Source organism: Chrysochloris asiatica, unplaced genomic scaffold (genome assembly GCF_000296735.1).
Source record: "Chrysochloris asiatica unplaced genomic scaffold, ChrAsi1.0 scaffold00097, whole genome shotgun sequence".
NCBI lineage: Eukaryota > Metazoa > Chordata > Mammalia > Afrosoricida > Chrysochloridae > Chrysochloris > Chrysochloris asiatica.
In genome coordinates this window covers 9,048,586-9,070,707 of record NW_006408615.1, presented here as the reverse complement: position 1 = coordinate 9,070,707, position 22,122 = coordinate 9,048,586, and the positions used below count along the sequence as shown (strand labels likewise).

The following is a 22,122-nucleotide window of genomic DNA, read 5'->3' as shown; positions in this document are numbered from 1 at the left end:
GAGATGGATTGGCCAGGTGGCATCATTGATGGACTCAAGTGTGGCAGCAGTAGTGAGGTTGGCCCAGGATCGGACATTGTTTCGTTCTGCTGTGCATAGGGTCGCTATGAATCAGTTCCGACTCGATGGCAGCTGACAACAACAACATGGACAGAATGTTGCTCCACATCTACAAGGAAAACATGCTAACTCATCTGCAAAATCACATGGTTTCTGGAACTAGATCAAAAAGCTGAGATCCCAGGTCAGACAACTACCCCAAAATCTAAGGGAAGGAGACGCGGAGCCCCATACAAACTGGTAAGTTTCAAATCATGGTTAATGGCCAAGTATGGACTAGCGTGAGGGGCAATCAGACCCCCAGGAAACGCACAGTCACACACCAGCGTTTCTGTCCGTGGAGACTTGGGGCAGAAACAGAAGCTGCTGAGGGCACAGTTAAGACATAGTGTGGCCGAGGGAAGGAAATGAGGGGAAAAAATCCTCTACTCACGGAGGAGTAAGTCTTGGGCCCAGACTAACACTGAACGCTGTGTGGTTTGTCTCCTGAGGTGACACACTCGCTGCCATCAAGTGGATGAGAGCTCACAGCGGCTCTTCCAGAGCAGAGGAGGGCCGCACCTTAGCTTCCGGGACTGCCATCTTTAGGGGCGCGGACTGTCTCGTTTTTCTCATGTGGAGCGGCTGGTGGGTTTAAACCACTGAGCTTTTGGTTTAAAGTTCAGCGGTGAACCCATTACATCACCAAGGGACACATTATATATGAGAGGAACAAAGACAAGAATGCAACCGACTTCTTGTTAGAAAGTACGCAAACCACCATTTGTCCACTGCATTCAATCCCCAGTGACCGTGTCTTTAGAAAATGAAGGAGGACTAAAACCTTTTCCAGGTAACCTAAACCTGAGGTAATTCACTGCTAATGGACCTCCCCTACAAGGAAGCTCCTCCTCGGGCGTAAAGCAGATGAGCTCAGCTAAAAACTGTGGTCTACACAAAGAGATGCAAGGCACTGGATGTAGCATAAATGAAACTGAGTTCAGTTTTCTGACTCTTAATTCCCCTAAAAGATCACTGGAGTCGTGGTGTGGCATTGTAGGATAAGCACTGGACTGTTAACAGATCAAGCCCACCAGCCATTCCCTGGAAACTCTATAAAGGGTTGTGATGAGTCAGAACCAATGTATTATGTAGTAATGTATTCTGTGTGACTGAACCAAAACCCAAGTCCTGACCCTTAGCGGCCCTGTGGGACCAAGGAGAACTGCGCCTTAGGATTTCCGAGACTATGAGAACAGACATCGTCACCTTCCTTCTAGGAAGTGGCTGGTGAGCTTCAACTACTGACCCTCTGGTTAGCAGCTCAGCACTTAACCCACTGTGCCACTAGGGCTTCTTCATGGGAGACTAGGGACTATACGTTGCTGGAAGATCAAACACTGCTTGGGAAATGGTATGTTATTACTTACAAGGAGAGCTTCATAAATTAAAGATATACAAGATCCTGGCGGTGCAGTAAGATAAACACTGGACTGTTAACTGCAAGGTCAGTGGTTCGAGCCCACCAGCTGCTCTGCAGGAGAAACAGGAGGCTGCCTATGTCCGTAAAGATTTACAGCCTCAGAAATCCCATACAGGGTCGCTTTGAGTTGGAATTGATTTGATGGCAGTAGCTAGGTTTTATTATAAGTCTTCAGGCAAACACTGAAGAATTGTAAAGAGGAATGTAAGTAATAAGCCAAGAGTGGAGATAAGTGGAATTATAAACAATATCAAAAAGCAAGCAGACGGGGAGCAAATACTTCAAAACATCTGGCTGAGAATGCACCAGGACTCAGGACAGGCAAGAGGGCTTCCAAAAGTTCATGGGAAAACGGGATGGAAAGGTCCTGGAATTTCCCCACAAACTTTCGGAAGCCTACTTGCATAAAGAACTCTCAAAACTCAATAAAAACAATGAGACCAGCAATCCAATAAAAAATGAGGAAAAGAAAACTTCCCCAGAGAAGGCACACAGACGACAAGAATCTCTTGAAAAGATGGCCGGCATCACCACTCTTTGGGAAGATGCACATCTAGGCTGTATAAGATACAGCCCCTCTCTCACTACGGAGCCGTGGTGTATTGGGACTGTCAACGTGGCCGGTGGGAGGGAGGAAGGCCACAGCCACTGCGGAGAACAGTCTGGCAGCTTCTTAGCCAATGACATATCCATAATCCAGCAATTCCACTCTGAGGTGTTTACTCAAGTGAAAGGAACATTTATGGTTACATAAAAACCTAAACTAGTCATATTCATCACAGCTTTACTCATAATCCTCCTCAAACTGGATTGTCCTTCAGCAGGTAACTGGATAAAAACAAGAATAAAAAGAAATGAACACAGCAACACAGATGAATCTCAAATGCACCATGAAGAGTTTAAAGAGCCCAGACTCAAAAGGCCACTGAATGTATAATTCCACTTCTATGAAATTCTGGAAAAGGTGACAACTGAAGGTCAGAAAGCAGACCAATGAGTGCCAGGGGCTGGGACTGGGGCCAGGAGCATTGACCACAAAGGAGCACAGGGAAATCTGGACGTCACGGAAACATTCTGTGTGTGAATTTTGGTGGTAGTTATTCAATTGTGTTTAAGTTGTCAAAACTTGAATTATCATTTTTTAAAAAAAGGAAAGTTATTTTATGTAAATAATAAACTTAAAATGGGGGTGGGAGGGCTCTTCCCATCTGGAGGAAATCAAAGGCTCCAAGAAACCATTAGTATAAGGGCCTGAAGGGACGTGCAAGCCTCAGCGCGCATGACCAGAGACCACAAGAACGAGAGATGGTGCTTGGCTACCTATCACTGCTGGGGGCCACAGAAGGTAGTGGGCAGAATGGGTGAAAACCACAGAACCAAATTCAAAACCATAAAAAGGACTAGACGTACTGGTCTGATAGAAACTGGTTTGTTGGTGGTGTTGTTGTTAGGTACCATAGAGTCAGTACTGACCCATAGTGACCTTATGCACAGCAGAACAAAACACTGCCTGATCCTGGGCCAACTTCGCTAATGTTGCCACACTTCAGTCCATCGATGCTGCCACTTGGCCAATCCATCTCACTGGGGGTCTTCCTCTTTTTCTCTGACCCTCCACCTTACCAAACATGATATCCTTCTCCAGCGACTAGTCCCTCCTGACAATATGTCCAAAGAATGAGAGACAAAGTTTGGCCATCTTGGCCTCCAAGGAGCACTCTGGCTGCACTTCTTCCAAAACGGATTTATTGGCAGCCCTTGGTACCTTCAAAATTCTCCTCCAACACCATAACTCAAAAACGTCAATTCTTCTACCATCTTCCTTATTCACTGTCCAGCTTTCATATGCATATGAGGTTATTGAAAATACCATGGCTTGGGTCAGGCGCACCTTAGTCTTCAAGCTGACATCTTTGCTCTTCAACACTTTAAAAAGGTCTTGTGCAGCAGATTTGCCTAATACAACACGTCATTTGATCTCTTGACTGCTGCTTCCATAAGTGTTGATAGTTGATCCAAGAAGAATGAAGTCCTTGACAACTTCAATCTTTACTCCGTTGATAAGAATGTTTTCTATGTGTCCAGTGGTGAGGAATTTTGTTTTCTTTACATTGAGATGTAATCCATACTGAAGGCTGTGCTCTCTGATCTTCATCAGTAAATGTTTCAAGTCCTCTTCACTTTCAGCAAGCAAGGCTGTATCATCTGCATATCGCAGGTCGTTAATGAGTCTTCCTCCAATCCTGACGCCATGTTTTTCTTCATAGAACCCAGCTTCTTGGATTATTTGTTCAGCAAACAGGTTGAATAAGTATGGTGAAAGAATACAACCTTGTCGCACACCTTTTTTAATTTTAAACCATTCAGTGTTCCCATGTTCTGTTCAAACTACTGCCTCTTGGTTCAGGCACAATTGAAGTGTTCTGGAATACTCATACTTTGCAATGTTGTCCATAGCTTGTCATAATTCACACAATCTAAAGTCTTTGTGTAGTCAATAAAGCACAGGTAAACATCTTTCTGATGTTCTCTGCTTTAAGCCAAGATCCATTGGACGTCAGCAATGAGATCCCTCGTTCCATGGCCTCTTCTGAATCCGGCTTGAACCTCTGGAAGTTCTCTGTCAATGTATGCTTGCAGCTGTTTCTGTATTACCTTTAGTAACACTTTACTTGCATGGATAAACTGGTAGAAGCCCCAAATATGTGGCCCTTACACACCCTTGAAACCTGGATCTGAACCTACCCTGGGATCATCTTTCAGCCAGGCAGCAGACAGACCTACAAAGTGAATAGAAACACTCGTGAGGAACATGCGCCTAAGAACAATCAAGCACGTGAGACCAAAGGGCAGCATGTGCCCCCAGACAAAACTCAGAAGGCAGGAAGGGGCAGGAATGAAGAACAAATGTATAAGGAGAACCCAGGGAGGAAGTGACAAGAGTGCTGCCACACTGAGGAAATGGAAATTAATGTCACAAAACACAGTACGTACCCATTCTTGAATGGAAAACTAATCTGCTCTGTAAACTTTCACTAAACCACACAGATGTTAATAAAAAGCAGGGGAGGGTAGAAGAAACTAGTCTACAGGGCTGAAAGCCTCCATGGACTACAGCCTCATCTATCCTGAGGCCAGAACGAGATGGTGCCCCGTTACCACTACTGACCACTCTGATCAGTGACGAAACATACAGACTCTGATAGATGGGCAGAAAAATGCAGAACAGGACACAAATTCTTAAAAGTCCAGATTACTGGACCATTTGAGAACAGAGGACACTGAGACTTTCCTCTTTAAACCCTGAACCAAAACGATCCGAGCCCACCTTTTAGTGAAACAGCAGATTGGTACACAAACAGACTATTACCCATGAGTAGGATGCTCCAGTGAAAAAACCATCTCGATGAGACCAAAAGGTCACAAATCACTCTAAAGCAAAAATAAGAAGAAAGAGGGGCTGGGAAACTAGAGTCCTGAGAATGGAACAACCAGAATCCAATGAAAGAGAACACTGACACATTGTGTAAAATGAAATTAACGTCACTGAACAATCAGTGTAGAAACTGTCAAGTAAAAACCTAATCTGCTGTGTAAACTTTAACATTTACACTCCTGGACTTGGCCATGCTTGCCCCATGGGATCAGACTCTGCAAGGAAGGGCCCAGCATGCATGTTTTCTCAAAGCTCCACAGACGATTCTAATGTAGATCCTGTGACTGAGAAACACATATGTAAAATGCAAAGAATCCCCTCGAGTTAGCACAAAAGAACCACTGACAAGAGGTTTTCCTGGCCTCCATCAGTGACTGCTCTCAGAGGGATGCAGAGATTTGCTGGGTTTGCCCTGCCCTGCTCACACCTGTCTGAATAGCCTGTGGTCTTCAGAACCAGGTCAGTATCCTTGACGCTCTCTTTTTTCCAGTAGGAATCGGAACTGTCATCCCAGCTGGAGAAAGAGCTGCTCCGTAACTCCAGGGGCTCATCAAAGTACCTGCAAGAAAGAGACCACCGTTGTGTGAAACCCTTGAGATGGGGGCGGGGAAGGGGGTGTTTCTTACTGCAGCGTAACTTAGCCTATCCAGGCAGCGCAGAGCATCTTTAACGGTTAACCACCATGGATTTCTAGCTTCCATTTCTTTAGGTCTAATTCTGCCTCTTTGTTGCATTGTGGAGTCAATTCCAATTCAAAGTGACCCAGTTAGACAGAGGACAACTGCCCCTTAGTGTTTCCTCTGTAGTCACAAAGAATGCTGCCGGGTCTAGAGAGCTGATCCCATTCAGGGAGCGTACTGCTGGCCATCCATCCGTTTCCTGTTAAGCATGGCTTAAGACACCAATGAGAATGATAAGTGCCATTTTAATACTGTTGTGGTTAAGTGCGGATGAGTCAGCTCTGACTCTTCACAGAGACCCTGTATGGGGTTTCTGAGGCTTTAAATCTTTGCAGGAGTAGAAATTCTCATCGTTCTCCCAAGGAGCAGCTGGTGGGCTTGAACCGCAGACGCTGTGGTTCGCAGTCCAGTGCTTATCCTATGGAACCACTGTTCCCCCACTGTTTTAATGGAAATGATGCTTATTAACCTCCTCATTTATATCTGCCCTCCCACCCTTGCAAAGAGCGTCTAGTATGGGGCCACATCGATTTGTAACGAGCGCTGGTTGCCTCTCCCACTGAGGGTCAAACGCACTGTCTACGGCTGAGCAAACTGTTCTGTTTCCAGGAGCCTGGACTCAATATATAGTTACATTGTTTATAGCCTGGAAGTAATGGAACTCAACAAAACACGAAGAGCAAACACCAAGGGTATGCTTGTCTTACTGTCTGTAGAAACAGCAACGTCTCTTTCATAATTCATATAGCCAAGTCCTAATGGCTCATGAATAATTAAGATGCAGTAATGCTCTCTGAGGGACTCCGCTGCTTGCTTATGGAGCATCCTTGTTTGTTTTGCCTGAGTTGTCAAGTATCTAATGGGATCACGTTCTGCTCGCTGTGGCCCCCTCACTGCGGAGGGCCAGAAAAGGTGCCCGTAGTCCCGCTGGTCACCCCACAGGTCACAACAAACAAGGTCTCTCTGGTGGGAACCCAGAGCGTAGTTGACAGAAAAACACCATCTGCTCCCAGATTCTAAACCATCAGCAACTGTCTCATAGCAATGGAAGCCCTGAGGGCTCACTCCTGACTAGCCCTCGGCAGGAGGAGAAGCCTGAGGAGTCTCTGAAGCCCCTTGGGGCCAGAGTCAGGCTGTGGTGCCGAGTGGGGGCAACCCTCCCGAAGGGTCTCAGAGCCCTTTCAGTGGGTGACCATTTCTCCTACTTTCTGCTAATGAGAGACAGGCTAACCTATCGGTGTAGAGGAGGCCAGCACCATATTTCCCAAGTTCCCTTGAGTTTTCATTTCATATTCCTAGCTGAAATCATTTGACACATAACCAATCCAATATAAATCCAACGCCAACTTTAATTTTGTTCTGTATAAAATCTATTTTCTCTAAACACACTAAAAAGTAACAAGTTGGGTATAACCTCTAAGCAGAAGGGAAACCCAGAGCCTGCTCAGGACGTCGTCTTGGACAATAGAACCGAACACTGTAACTGGTATTGGCAACCCGCAAATTCCTGAAGTACTGACATGGACCAGCATAAGCTACTAACATTGGGTTTGTAAAATGCCAGTCTGGAGCTTTCCTGGATGGGAGCAGGCCTGGTGGCACAAAGGTTAAGTGCTTACTGCTAAGCACCAGGTGGTTGATTGGAACTCACTAGTGGTTCTGTGGGGAAAGAGACCCGGCAACCTGCTCCTGGAAAGGTGACACTTGGCAAACCCTCGGGTCGTTCTGTCCCACAGCGTCCCTGAGTCGTCACCACTGAGTCCATGGTACACAAACGACGAGCTGAGACTGCTGTTTAAAGGGCAGACAGGATTCCTGATCCATGAACTTTGATAGGCTCACCACTACATTCTAGTGACTAGTTGCCACGTAGTTCACCTTTGAAACGATAATGCTTGGAGCCTTTGCCAGACAGCTCAAGCGCCCTGTGAGATGTGCAGGATGGGCCCAGCCTCTCTCACAAACCCTTACCACACACGGTGGGCCTGATTTGTGCAGTCTTCCTCCAATCTTGATGCCAAGTTCGGCAGCTAGTCTGGCTGCTCAAATTCTTTTCCAGAATACACATTAAATAAGTAAGGTGAAAAGATCATGCCCTGACCCACACCTCTTCCTCTTCGGAACCATGCACTATCCCCTAGTTCAGTTCAAACAGCTGCCTCTTGAGCCATGCACAGATTACGGAGCTGCAGCCCAGAGAAGTTAAATAACTTCTCGAAGGTCACACAGTCAGTAAGCAGAAGCGCTGGGATTTAAATCCAGGCTACCTGAGTCCTGGAGTCCAGGATAATGCACTGGACTGATCCAAGGGCACTTAAAAACCACCCCCTGGCTCCTGGGCCTCCATTCTTGCCCCCACTGTTCCCAGCTGGCACCCACCTCCAGTGCAAGGTGCTGTGTGATTTACAGGTGCTGCGTGAGCTGATTCAAGTTGAAACTCTCCTCCCTGCCCCTGTAGGCTGCCTGAACAGAACCAGACAGGAATCCAGCCCCAGGGCTGTTTTCGGCCAAGCACCAGACAAGGTCTACAAGGTGAGCACTAAGGGTTGGAACAATTCCCCCTTGCAGAGCAAAGAGCAGCCACTCTCAGACACCAAGGTCAAAAGGAGGGGACCAAGTCAGGTTAAGTGAGGACCGTAGTCCATGAAATGAGACAAAACTGTTACATGGAAAATGACTGGTTCTGTAAATCTTCACCCAATTCACACTGAAATGTTAAAAACCAAAAACAAAGCAAGAACCCGGGGCTTCATCCTGAAGTCTTCAAAGAGTACCAGCAGCCTGCACACACACAGTGTAATACTCTACGCTGCCAGCTGGAGAATCCTGAAGCTGGGATTCTGAAACAAAAGACTCTGCGCATGTCCACAGGCACAGCTGTGTAGTATTCCCACCGCTGTGACGTCCTCAGACGCCACTGAGTATAGACCCCGGGCCTAGGCACGGCTCTCCCAGCTCACGTGCCACAGAAGCACATCTCTCCTACCTCAAAGTTCAACTTCAGCTGCTGATTTTATCATCCAACATTTTCATATTGCCAGATACTATTGACTGACAAATGTGTCCCCAGTTTTTATTTTCCACGACAGCCGTAGCTGCAGCCCAAGCTTTTAAAAACAGTGAAGCAAAGTTGATTTGTGCTTATTCTGAATCCAAAGAAACCACCATGCCCATCCCCATTACTGCTTTTCCAAATGATACTCGAATGATGGATTTTACCAGATTACCTCGAGCTGACAGTGAAATATACATCTTCGTCTTCACTGTATTTTTTTCGGGGTTTTGCCAGGATGGGCGTCTCCTGCTCGATGGTCTGCATGTCTGAAGTCACTGAATGGGAAATACCACTTAAGAAAGCAAAGAGAAGAAGACATAGTTCAGGTACACTCACGCTTCCACCAAAGGATACATTTTGAAATCTATATTCAGGGCAAAATGAATTAGTGGAGTTAAAACACAAGCACTAAAAAAACCAGTCATTTGCAGAGTGGGGAAGGGTATACATCATTAAAACCATGGAGCCTTTTGAGGATTGCTAATTAATTCTATAAAAAGCAGTCAATACATACAAGGATGCTGTGGCATCCACTGCAGCGTCATCTTAAAGATGAGTCAGAGCTGGTTCTTCTCTCCTGAGAACCAACTTTGGGGTTTTTCCTGCTCTATTAAGTGCGACAGGAAAGCCACACAGTAAAAGGCAGCAGGCAAGAGAAAGAGAGAACTTCACACGTTGAGATGAACACAACCCAAGGACACTGCTTTGGTGATCAGCACACTGGTCTCCAATGTAGACTCATACCTTCTGCAGTTTCCAAAGCCCATGCCAAGTCTCTCGGATTCCATTTTCTTTTTGCCACTGATGTTCATCCTTTCATCTTTCTTCAGCTGAATTTCAAGATCCTTGTAGGCTAATCGTAATGATGGGGCGCTACAAGACAAAGCGAGGTTTCCACAATTTAACTCATACCCTATGGTGTTGGGCTAATGTGCTGGTCTGCAAGGTCAGTTTAAACTACAAGGTCGACAGTTCAAACTCACCAGCCACTCCTTGGAGACCCTATACAGGGTTGCTATGAGTCAGAACCAACTCTATGGCACACAACAACAACAACCCCGTGTTCTTAATGAAAAGTACAAAGCAAAATTCATCATGCAGCGTGTACCTTCAGCTTGGTGGGGTTTTCATAACAATGATGATGACAAGCTGGCATTTTTAGGACAGACACTTATTAAAACATGACAGCCACTTTGGGGTTGTGCCCACACCCACATTGCTGGTCAAGCTGACTTCCTATGGCCTGTCATCACATACTTTATGCTACAGATTAACAGACAGTCCTGGGGTGGATTGTAGGATAAGCACCGGACTGCTAGCTCAAGGCAGGTGGTTCAAATCCCCCAGCTGCTCCTTGGAAGCCCTATACAGGGTCACTATGTGTTGGAACCATCTCGACAGCACTTCCCTGCACCACCTCCACCAGACAGGAAGAGAACACACACCTAACGCATTTCTCTGTAGAACAGTTACAGTCAGGACGGCTCCGATGCATTAATATGTTATTCACACTGGACCACATTTTAGTGAGAAGTGCGAGGTAGGCCTCATTGGTTTGCTCTGATTTAAGGTCACAGAACACATCACTTTGATTTTACATATCCACAGGTAAATTAAGGAGGCGTTCTGGTGTGGCACTGTAGGATAAAGTACTGGACCCCAAGGTCAGTGGTTCAAACCCACCAGTTGCTCCTCAGAAACCCTATACGGGTCACTACGAGTTAGAACCGACTTGACGGCACTGCACAACAACAACTTAATTGACAAAGATTTTTCCCATCGGGTCTCTTTATGTGCTCAGGCTCCGGAAAGCATTTAAAATTGGACTGCCCTTCATCAGCCAAGAGACTCGAACACTTCACTCAGTTATCTGTTTCTGACCTCACACCCAGAGTGTAAAAAACCTGATCCGGACTAGGACATTTATTTATAAGCAATGCAATAAATGCTGAATTTTTCATGAAGCAAACCATGTCAATCAGGACGCAGAAGTAAGACAGCACCAAAGCCTAAGAGCCGGAAAAGTGCCATCCCTACCTCAGAAGGATTTCTACAGTGTCTGTCACTTTATACATTATGTAAAACAGCACAGATTCCTCAGGGCAGAGGCTCTGTGGAAACGCCATCAAGACATCTGTACACATCTATGTGGTGAAAGGGAATGACACACGTGGATTGTCGACTGGAAATCCTGATTGCCCTAAATGCTCATCCACAACACAACGAGAAGTTAATTAGGGAATGACAGCTGGCCTGCTTCCTGGAAGAAAACTGGCTTGCCTTTGCTGTTTTCCTGTTGTACCGAGGCAGGAGATTTCTCTGGTCTCTAATCAGGCACCTTCTTTCTTTATTGTTATTCCTACAGCACAAAGCACAACCATACACTCACGTTATTCTTCAGCAAATAACTAACACTTTCACCTGGAGTTCTGGAAGCAAACATGAGATCTGTTCTCAGTTGCTAGTAGATGAGCCTTCAGTGGGCGTCTCCGTGAGAAGCTAGCTCTTTAGAAAGCCTCACTTCCCCAGGGAGTTGACCTGAGATGGGGCCACTGCTTGTGGGGGTGGGGTGGGGGGAGGGAGCACGACTAGCATTAAGAATCCAGAGTTCCCTGTCCTACCCTGCCTCGGACCACGCAAGTGGACAATAGGCTGTCCTGCTGACTTAGCCTGCTCTTCCCACCATCTGATGGCCGCTGAGAAGCTGCCAGAAGGCGTGGCTTAGGGAGGGCACTGCATAGACCATTTAGCATGACATTCTGAGAAGACAAGCAAGCATGCTGCTCCCACCAGCTAACCAAACTGACCTGGCGCTGTGGGCTAATGTGTCAGACTGCAAAGTCATGTGAACTGCAAGTTCTGTGCTGTGGTTCAAGCTCACCAGCTGCACCTTGGAAACCTTATACACGGTCGCTGTGGGTTAGATTCGACTCGACGATGGCACTTGACAACAACAACTGCCATTGAAAGAATGAGTTCACAGAACAAATGAGCTCACAGAACACTACTGCCCTCTGGTCTTCAGGAGAGAAGGTGGCAGCCCCTCCTGGCCCTGGTGACTCTAACGGGCAGTGGTGAGGCTGTTTGGACCAAGTCAAATTCCTATAAACCCAGGACCCTCATCTTTGTCTTTATGATGTAGCAAACAGCTTCTCATGAAAGACAAATGTGGGTGGCTGTTGCTTCTAATATTAATACGCTGACTCCGTATGTTTACATACTTCTCTACCCACATTACCCGCAGGAAGCAACTGCTGCATCCCAGTCTGTCTTGTTTCCATCAGACCCTGACTTGACACGCGATCACCAGCAGATAAATCCTTCTCCTCCACCACCACCGCCAGCTCTAGCGTGTTGTCTGGACAAAGCCCGCTACAGGACACCAACAGAAACCATCCTAACACTCAGGGCACTGTTTCTTTTCCAAAGGGGTGAAAAACCTAGCCCTGTTGGTGTTAAGTGCCGTTGAGTCAATTCTGACCCATAGAGACCCTGTATAGGGTTTCCAAGGAGCAGCTGGTGAGCTTGAACCACCGTAAGGTCGGTTCCAAATCATAGCAACCCTCATAGAGGATTTCTGAGGAGCGGCTGGCTACAGTCCAGTGCTGATCATATAGTGCCACACCAGTAAGAGAAAATAAAGACTGACAAAATTTACATCAACCTTATTTAACTTAAATATGGTCTCGTGCTGCCCCCTGTGGGCCATGAGCTGAATGACACTGAGAGACGGCCATTTCAAATCCTTGGAAGAAGAGCAAGAACCATCGGTGCTCAGTGTTGGAGGAACTTGAATGAGCATTCCCTGTTCATTCTCAAACCAGTCTCACAAATTAAGTACCATCATTTTCTTCTTCTCCCAGGCTGTACTAACGCAAAACTAAAACTGATAAAATACACATGTAAGTAAGAGAAAATAAAGCACACACAGAGACACCGGCAGAGGCTGCCTTTTCTGTCTGGACTGTGTTCCCGGTCCTTCCTTCCTCGTTCCCCATCTGCAACCCAGTCCCACGCAGTCCCCACGTGCCACTGTTTCCCACACAAATGGAAGAGAGCTGCCCAGGACCCTTTAATGCCTACCCAGGGTCCTCAGTATTCCCGGATTCAGTATTTGCTAATTCACCTACTCACTTAAGGGGGCTTGAAAACTTGTGGGAAATTTCCCTGATCTTTTCACTCTAATTTCCCACGAACTTTTTGAAGCCCCCTAACGTGTGTGACCCCCCCGCCCCAATTCAATAGTCAGTGTTCTTTTGTGGTTGTGTATGTGGTGAGCAGTGAGTCGCCGGGTGCACACATACCCGGCTGAGTGGGACGCGCTGTCTTCTTCTCTCAGGCTGTAAACAGTGTCTGTTTGGTGTCACCTTTTGAAATTTCTGTGCGTTTCATTTTGTTGTTCCAAATGCCCTACCGCCAGCCCCCGGAGAGAAAGGTACAGCCAGAAACACCATCACAGAAAGCCTGCAAGTCCGTCTTCAGCCTGTAACTGATTACTGTCATTCTTGTCAAGGGCCGTTGAGTCGATTCCGACCCATAGCGACCCTGTATAGGGTTTCCAAGCTTGAACTGCCAACCTTGCAGTTCAAATGGCTTTGCAGTCTGACACATTAGCCCACAGTGCCACACCAGGATTGGAATACCTAAAATGGGACTAGAACTTTCCCAGGGAAGGAGGCTTCTTGCGGAGCCTTTGCATTGCCTAAGACAATAGGTGGAATCCAGACCCCATCCAGAATTTTCTGAGGTGGGAAATTTCCACTTGAAAGGACAAGCAGACCAGCCTGGAGTTGTTAAAAGAACAGAAGATACTTCTTGAAAGAAAGGTCAGCAGGAAAAATCACAAACAATAATGGCAGTCTGATTGGCCACGAAAAGAACAAGCAAGCTATTCCTTCAGGAACCATCCAGGCAAGTGGTCAGGTCACTTCAGGGCAAACCCCCTTCCAAGACTAAAACTCAAGGGGAATACACGAGCAGGCATGTGGTCTTGCTGGTGACCATGCTGGTCTACTGATAAGGGGAAGTGGGGGAAAACAGCAATGAAGTTGTGAGCTAAGTCTGACCACGTTCAACAGACTCTTGTCCACGTGGATTGAGACCTGGTTGGTCAGTAGTATGGCGAGACCAGAGAACTAGAGCCCCAGGGAATGAAGCATCCAGCTGATATGAAGTGAGGGGAGGTGCACAACAACACCCATACTTGCAGATAACACCCATTTGACCTGGCTTCAATGGTTAGATGATCAGAACTTGACTAGAGGAAGAAAGAAGAGGGAAAAAAAACCCAGAGTAATCCACTACAATCTGATGAACTTGACCTATACTTATGGATGCAGTAGCTCAAAAGAGGAAACAAATCTTTACAGCGAGGATCATTCCCACCTCCTCGGTACACAGGGTTGACAGGGATGGGCAACTTAGACATTGGCTACCCAAAGCTCTGGTAGAGTAGTGGTTACGAATCAGGCTGTGAACTGCAAGGTCAGCAGTTTGAAACTACCAGCTGCTCCGCGGGAGAAAGATAAGGCGTTCTACTCCTGTTAAGATTTACAGCCTCGGAAACCCTGTTCAGGGTCGCTATGGGTCGGAACTGACTCCACAGCACATAACAACAACCCAAAATGGGGGGGCTACAAAGGCACAAAGTGACTGGCTTACAAGCTTTCAAGAGGGAGCCTAGTTTCAGAGGGTATGGGGGGAAGGTAGAATCTCCACTGAGTGGTTTCCAACTTGTCTAGATAGGGCTGGTGAAAGGAGATGGAGGTAAGACTAAAGTGGTTCAATAGTGAACAATTGCTATCAGGACTGTAAAGGTAGACGTTTTGTAACAAAAGGAAGGGAGTGGTTGATCTTGCAGTCCAGGAGTGGAGGATCCTGGGACCATCAAGGGAGAAGAGTGGAGTGTGGGACCCTACCCAGAGAAGCAGTGACACCGGAGACGGAGGCAGAGACGATGACATGGAGAGATGGAGCGGCTGGGGACCCCTGGACTCAGGGAAAGAGGGGGGCTGTGGGCTGACAGCCAGGGGGCAGGTTTGCGGGGTGTACCCTTTGGTTGTTTAAATGGTTGTATATTCCTGAGTGCTTTGGTGTACATCAAAAAAGAAAAACAGAGGGACTGGAAGCAAATGCTGTTGAATGATGATGCATGGAGGGGATTGTAATCATTTCAATGTAAGGAAATATGACAGGATGAAAGTAAAGTTGATGTTCTCCCATGTAAACTATCACCCAATTCACAATAAAAACTTTAAAATATATATCTTTTTAATGCCCCCCCCCCCCCCGCAACATAGTGTGGAAGTGCTGTCTAGTTTCTAAGCCCAAGAAGGCCGTGGTGTGACTTATGGGGGAAATATGCCCATGTTAGCGTAGTGGTTACGAATCGGGCTGTGAACCACAAGGTCAGCAGTTCGAAACTACCAGCTACTCCGTGGGAGAAAGATGAGGCTTTCTGCTCCTATAAAGACTTACAGCCTCGGAAACCTTGTACAGGGATGCTATGGGTCGGAACCAACTCGACGGCACTTAACAACAACAACATGCCCATGTCAGGTTAGCTTCCTTCAGGCATGAGTTACCCTTCTGTTGGTTTTGAGGTCGATGTGAATGAATCAACAACGTAAATTAATAAGAAGTCTTCAGACACACACAAAACAAGGTTGTGTACTAACCGGTTCATGAAACTGTTGTGGCCAGAGGCTTTCGAGAACCTAACTTTCTATTTCTCTTAGATTTGCTCATTCATTCAGGCGCCGTTAAGACAGTGTAATTACCAGGCCCAGTGAGAACTGCCTGTGTACAGAAGCCAACTGATGCTGCTACAAACACACACGTTAGCCCCTAAGGAGCTCTTCCTGTTTTTCAGAGAAAATGTGTAACTACCCACCTGACTTTAAGGGCCTCCTCCACACTGCCATTCCAATGTCTCCACTCCAGAAAGACCCCGTGGGCAAACATCAGAACGCCCACTTCCGCCTCCTCTCCGCCTACTTCAGTCGCTAAGACCCTTCAAGATACAGGATGAGAAATGGGAGGCTTCACCTAGGCTCCCACCATATATGCGGAATGTAGTCACCAAGGCCAGTGGGCTTCTTGCTATAAATACTCTTTTTCTACCATTGAGATATAGTTCACGCACCAAAAGTGTTACACTGAGGTGCAACCCATATGGAAGGCTGTGGTCTTTGATCTTCATCAGTATTTTAAGTCAATGTAAAGAAAACAAAACTCCTCACCACTGGACCAATAAATAACATCATGATGAATGGAGAAAAGACTGAAGTTGTCAAAGACTTCATTTTGCTAAATTCCATTATCAACACTCATGGAAACAACAGTCAAGAAATCAAATGATGTACTGCATTAGGCAATACTGCTGCACAAGATCTCTTTAAAGTGTTCAAGAACGAAGATGTCAGTTTCAGGACTAAGCTGCACCTGACCTAAGCCATGTATTTTCCATAGCCTCATATGTATATGAAAGTTGGACAGTGAATAAGGAAGACAATAGAAGGATTGATGCTTTATAGTTAGTGTTGGAGGAGACTACAGAAAAGTACCATGGACTACTAGAACAAACAGAACTGTGTGGGAAGAAGTACAGCCAGAGTGCTCCTTGGAAGCCAGGATGGCGAGACTTCAGTCATATTGTCAGGAGGGACCAGTCCTTGGAGAAGGACAGCATGCTTGGTCAAGAGGAGAGTCAAGTTTAACAACAATTGTGAGCATGGCACAGAACCAAGCAGTCAGTGTTTCATTGTCTTGTGCATAAGGCTGCTATGAGTCAGTACCAACTCGACAGCACCTAACAACCACCACCAAACATGTACAGTTCGGTTGTTTGTTGTTGTTGTTGAGTGTCGTTGAGTCAATTCCGACTCATAGCAACCCTGTGTAGGGTTTCCGAGGAGCAGCTGGTGAGTTTGAACCACCAACCTTGTGATTCAAACTGACCTTGCAGTCCAGCACATTAACACACAGCACCACACCAGGACTCCAATTCAGTTGTTGAGGGAATAGCATATTCACCATCTAATTCCAGAACAATTTCACACAAAAAACAAGCCCCAAACCTATGACCTGGCCCCTCTTCCCCCTCTGGTAAGCACGAATCTACTTTCTGTCTCTGTAAAACCGACTGCCATCGAGCTGATTCCAACTCACAGAGACGCCACAGGCAGAGTAGAGGATTTCCACAGTTGCCACATCTCTGTGGTGGGTGACAATGGTCAGCTTTCAGTTCACAGCCAGGGCTGAGCCACGGCATTCTGTGTCTATTTGCCTACTCTGGACACTTTATGTTTAATGGAAACATACAATATGTTCTCTTAGCATGGTGTTCTCAAGGTCCATCCATGTTGTAGCATGTACCAGTACATTCCTTTCAAGAGCCCAAGACTCTTCCACTGTGGTGGACAGACCCCGTTTGTTTGCCCAGGCATCAGTCAGTGGGCCAACGTCTGAGTTGCTTCCACTTTTTAGGTGTTAGGATTAATGCTGCTACGAACACTCGTGTACAGATTTTGTGTGAACCTATTTCCCTTTCATATTATATATAGGAATAGAAATCCTGGGTCACATGGAAGACATCTTGGTGTGGCACCATAGGATCAGCACTCGACCTCAAGGTCAGTGGTTCAAATTCAACAGCTGCTCCTCGGAAACCCTATACAAGGTCACTCTGAGTCAGAATCAACTGGATGACATTTAATAAACAAACAAACAATGGTAGGAGTTCTGGCGTGGTGCTGTAGGATAAGCCCCAGTCCCTCTTCAGAAGCCCTATACAGGGTCACTATGAGTCGGGCCTGACTTGACGATACTTAGCAACAATAAACAGACGATAGTTTATGGTTAACATGCTGAGGACCCACCAACAGTTTTCTCTCGCAGCTGCAGTGTTTTACCTCCCACCAGCAGGGGAGGACAGCTCCAAGGGCTTCACATCCACAACAAGGCTTGCTGTTGTCTTTTTGATTATGGTCAGGTACTGGGGTCAGCGGTTCAATCCCACCAGCTGCTCCACAGTACAAAGATGAGACTGTCTGATCCCATAAAAATGTAGTCTCGGAAATCCTGTATAAGGGTCACTATGAATCGGAACCAACATGACAGCAGTGGATTTGAGGCATTTGGGGTTTTTTGTGAGTGAGTGGGCGGTAAGGAGCTCTGGTGGCAACGTGGTTAAATGCGCGGCTGCTAACCCAAAGGTCCCTCTGGGGCCGTCCTACTATCTTACAGGGTCATGATGAGTAGAAGTCCCTGCAGTGGGTGATTCTGGTCAGTGGGCGTGAAGTGCTCTCTCCCTGTGGTCTCTCGACTTGCATTTCTCAAGGGGCTGCTGCTGCTGAGCATCTATTCCTACGAGAATGTCCCATGGTGCACCTCTTCCTCTCTGCTCACCGCCATTATCCTGCTGTCAGGACTGACTTCAGCCACACACCAGTGCTCCTCCCTCCTCCTCACCCTTCTGGTCCATTCTACAGGCCAGTGTGGTATTATTTTCCGTAAGGCTACTTTGCACACACACACATACACACACACACACACACACACACACATTCTTAAAGAGCATTGGCATCTGGAAAGTTAACTTCAGTCTGAGTGGATGAATAGTTTTCCCACTGGAGACGCATTACTGTAATTCCATTAAACTTACGTGAATTCTTCCTTAGGTGCTGCCCGGGCCGTAAGGTCTTCCTGTTCCTTCATCTTATCAACAGCCTGGGCTTGTTTTTCAATCTCACTAAAGCTTTTGTTTGCCAGTTTCTGGGCTCCCAAGCTTCCTTTTTTGGCCCCAAGCTAGGAGATAGAGAAGACTGCACTCAGTCCAAGCTGTATGAAAGCGTTTGTAACACGGCTCCCACTCACAGAGGCTGATGGCAGGCACTGCACACACGTGTCCTTTAGGTCCCCACAGCTCTGTGAAGCTGGTACTACTGTCATCCCCAGGTCACAGATGAGGACACAGGAGCTCATGCACGTTAAGTGACTTGGCCAAGACCACACAGCCAGTCAGTGGCAAAGCCAGGGTTCAAACCTGGTGCCAGCCTCCAGAGCCATGTACCTGAACGCATAACTGTTCTAGAAAGCTGACAGACTACCCGTTTAGCCTCACAAAATGGCACTGCCACAGAAACATACGCACAACGGAATCTCCCAGGAAGTCTTTGTTCATTTTGTTTTTTCCAGTGTTTTGTCAGACTGGAGAAAAGTTACACACACGTGGTCTAGAAAATGTTTACTAAGCAGGACCTTCATCTCAGTGAAAAAACTGGCAGCTTTCCATCAAAGCCACGTTGATTATAACAGAGCTCAAGAGAATAAATACATCAATACATAAGAATAAATGAATGAAGTGACCAAGGAGGCTTTCTGGAGCACAACTGATTTTATATACAGAATACTCACTCCTTTCTTAGCTTGATTTGGTTTCTTTTTCATGATAGACGAAACCTCTGCCAAAAAAGAAAAATTACAAAGTCATCCCAGTAGGAATCATAGTTCCTCGATTTTTAGTAGTCTTTAAAAGCAATCTAAGATACTATTTGCGATATTATTTCAGAGACTGTAACATTTTCCACTCTTGGTGGGCATCTAGAAGACTCAAATAAGAGGGGACTTCAAAAAGTTTGTGGAAAACTCCATTATCTTTTCATTCCATCTATCTATGGACTTTCTGGAGCCCCCTGTATAGGTGGGCCTTTTAGATGAACGGAACTACAAGATTAGAGGACTCAGATGCTCTGAGCTCTAACCCCATGCAGCATCCACACTCAGAGAGAACGTGGTGTTTGCACATCACAGTGAGGAGGAAAATATGGCCCAAGAGAGCTAGGGGTGAGTCTGTGCTGATACACTGCTGCTTTCTTCTGGGGCATCTCTTGTGTGTACTGAACAAACTCGCCAGTTAACATGATTCTCTAATATACAATTGTCCAGGCAGTATTTGCACAACTAAAGCAATGAGTCAAGAGCATTTCCACCCAATAAGAACTATAAAGCATTCTATTATTGTATCCTGGAGTCCTGCTGGGGTGCTGTGGGTTAACGCGTCAGACTGCAAAGCTGTTTGAACTGCAAGGTCGTGGTTCAAGCTTACCAGCTGCTCCTTGGAAACCCTATACAGGGTTGCTATGGGCAGAAACCGACTCGACAGCACTTAACAACAACAACAACATATATTGTTATTGTTTTTAAGTGCTGTCAAGTTGGTTCTGACCCACAGCGACCCCAAATAGAGTTTTGGAGGAGTGGGTGGTGAGCTTGAACTGCCAACATTGAGGATGAAACTGACTTTGCAGTCCAGTGCTTTAACCTGCATCACCACACCAAATAGCACTGAAATATGTAATTCTTTTAGAGAAATTTTCCTTAAAAATGATCTTTTGGGTAAATCTGTATCATAGGTAATATGTTCTAGTTTTACAATTATGTTTAAGAGACCAGCAAGAATAAAATCTCGTTTTTTTCTTTTTTTTTTTACAGGAGGAGACTAAGTCTTATGGGGAAGAGACACTATAAAGTCACAACCAATAAAAGAGTAACTGAAAGCTTTCGCTCTAATGAAAGTATCACTTTGTTACACGTGAAGTGTGGAAACAACATCTGCATCAATTGTCTACCACTTTTAGATTTGTATTGTAGTGGTCACAAACCCTGCTCCCATCTTCCTGCAAACTGAATACATGATGAATATATCCAGAACACTCCTAATCAGTTCTTTTTCATCAAGGCAGTTGCTTTCCAATTAATGCACTATAACAAGTGCCAATTTCAAATTATAATTCCCTGAGAGTGAAAAATGAAAGAGTAGGTTCCCTTCTCATCAAATCAGAGAGAGAAGAAAATGGCAAGTGTTTGTGAGCAAATGGGAATGGTGAAGGTACTCTGAGCAGCGTAAACCAGCCGGCGTAAAGCAGCCGGCGTAAAGCAGCAGACCAGACGCAGCGATAGCAACCTTAGGAAGGTGGGAAGGCCGATGCATTTTCCATTCAAGTTGGCTAGTGCTGCTCGCTTTCTGTGTAGTCCTATGGAGAGACTTAGTCACAATGCTGTACCATGCTGTAAGTTACAAGACACAGAGGCAGAAGGCGCAGACGCGGCTCATTCTTTACTTAATGAGCCCACTCTGCACCAGATCACCCGTGTTACCTAAAGCAGCCTTGGTAGGTGCGTTGAGGCCTTCCACGCTGGGTCCTTGGTCTGCTCCCCCTGCAAAGGAAACACATGGACGTCAGTGCCAGGCCCAGACTCACCAACTTGCCTTTGAAGATGTGATGCTCAGGACAAACGCTTTGTTCAGCTCTGCCAATGGCCATTTAGCTCCATTAGCTCCATTAGCGGGAGAAAGACAAGGTTTGCTGCTCCCGTAAACAGTTGCAGCCTCGGAAACCCCATACAGGGTCGCTATGATTTGGAACCAACTCGATGGCACATCACGAGCACCATTATATATTCTATCATTGGTCGAGGTCGATTTTAAAGTTCATTGACGTCATTGACAATGACCAGAAGAACTAGACAGTGCCTAGCAACCACTACCACCTGCCCTGAGAGGGATCACATTAGAAGGTCCCAGATAGAGTGGAAGAAAATGTGCAACAGCACTCAGAATTCTTAGGGAAAAAAAGAGCAGGTTTACTGGTCAGAAAGAACATGAGATTAGGGCCCTTGACCACCCTTCACGTCTGAAAAGGAACTCACAACACTCGTGGGCCACTTTCAGCCAAGCAGTAGATAGGTGTATGGGGGGGGACACCACCAGTGAGGTCTGCTCCCCATGGAATGCTCAGACATTCAAGATCAAAAGGGCCACATTTACCTGTGGACAAAGATGAGAGGGGCTGGGAAGGAGGGGGAATGGAAAGAGGAATCACAGGGAGGAAGTGGGGTAACTGTTGTTGCAGGGAGAGGCTGGCACCCACTAAGATGAAGCAAAGTGTACCATTTGTTGGATGTAAAACGAATGATCTTGTCTGTGAGCCTTCACTCAATTCACAATAAGTTTAAAAAAAAAAAAGACAATGGAAACTCAACAGACCAGCTAGGAACCTCAGGGGGCAGCGCATGCGTGTGGAACCTTGGGGTGTGTGTGTGTGTGTGTGTATATATATAAAACCTCAGGGGGCAGCGAGTGCATGCAGATGTGGGGTTAAGAGCTCAGAAACCGGGTGGGTAACGGTGCCCAACTCGAAAGCTGTCATCAGAGTCACAAACTGCACATGTGGAAACTGCCGAGTTGGTGTGTGTTTTGCTGTATATATTGTCATCAATGACAAAATAAATTTTAAACATTAAAAAGCCTGCATGTGGAAATATACCAAGTAGGGAGAGGGGAATGGAAGAATAAAGCAGATGGGAGAACAATTAGACAGGTCTCAATGGGCTAAGTGAGACAGAGGTAAATAATGATATATGTACA

The 22,122-nt window shown here is 46.2% G+C and overlaps 1 protein-coding gene across 2 annotated transcripts in view; it reads right to left on the bottom strand.

Annotated features, from left to right (window-relative positions):
- Positions 1–22,122, bottom strand: part of ARFGAP3 (ADP-ribosylation factor GTPase activating protein 3) — a 69,498-nt gene that overhangs the window by 16,117 nt on the left and 31,259 nt on the right. For both annotated transcript variants that reach the window (XM_006866849.1, XM_006866850.1), the window contains 6 exons: positions 20,853–20,912; positions 19,110–19,156; positions 18,358–18,500; positions 9,438–9,566; positions 8,866–8,985; positions 5,386–5,517 (listed from right to left, as the gene is read on the bottom strand). In XM_006866849.1, coding sequence (XP_006866911.1) covers positions 5,386–5,517; positions 8,866–8,985; positions 9,438–9,566; positions 18,358–18,500; positions 19,110–19,156; positions 20,853–20,912 — 631 coding nt within the window. The remainder of the gene's footprint in view (positions 1–5,385; positions 5,518–8,865; positions 8,986–9,437; positions 9,567–18,357; positions 18,501–19,109; positions 19,157–20,852; positions 20,913–22,122) is intronic.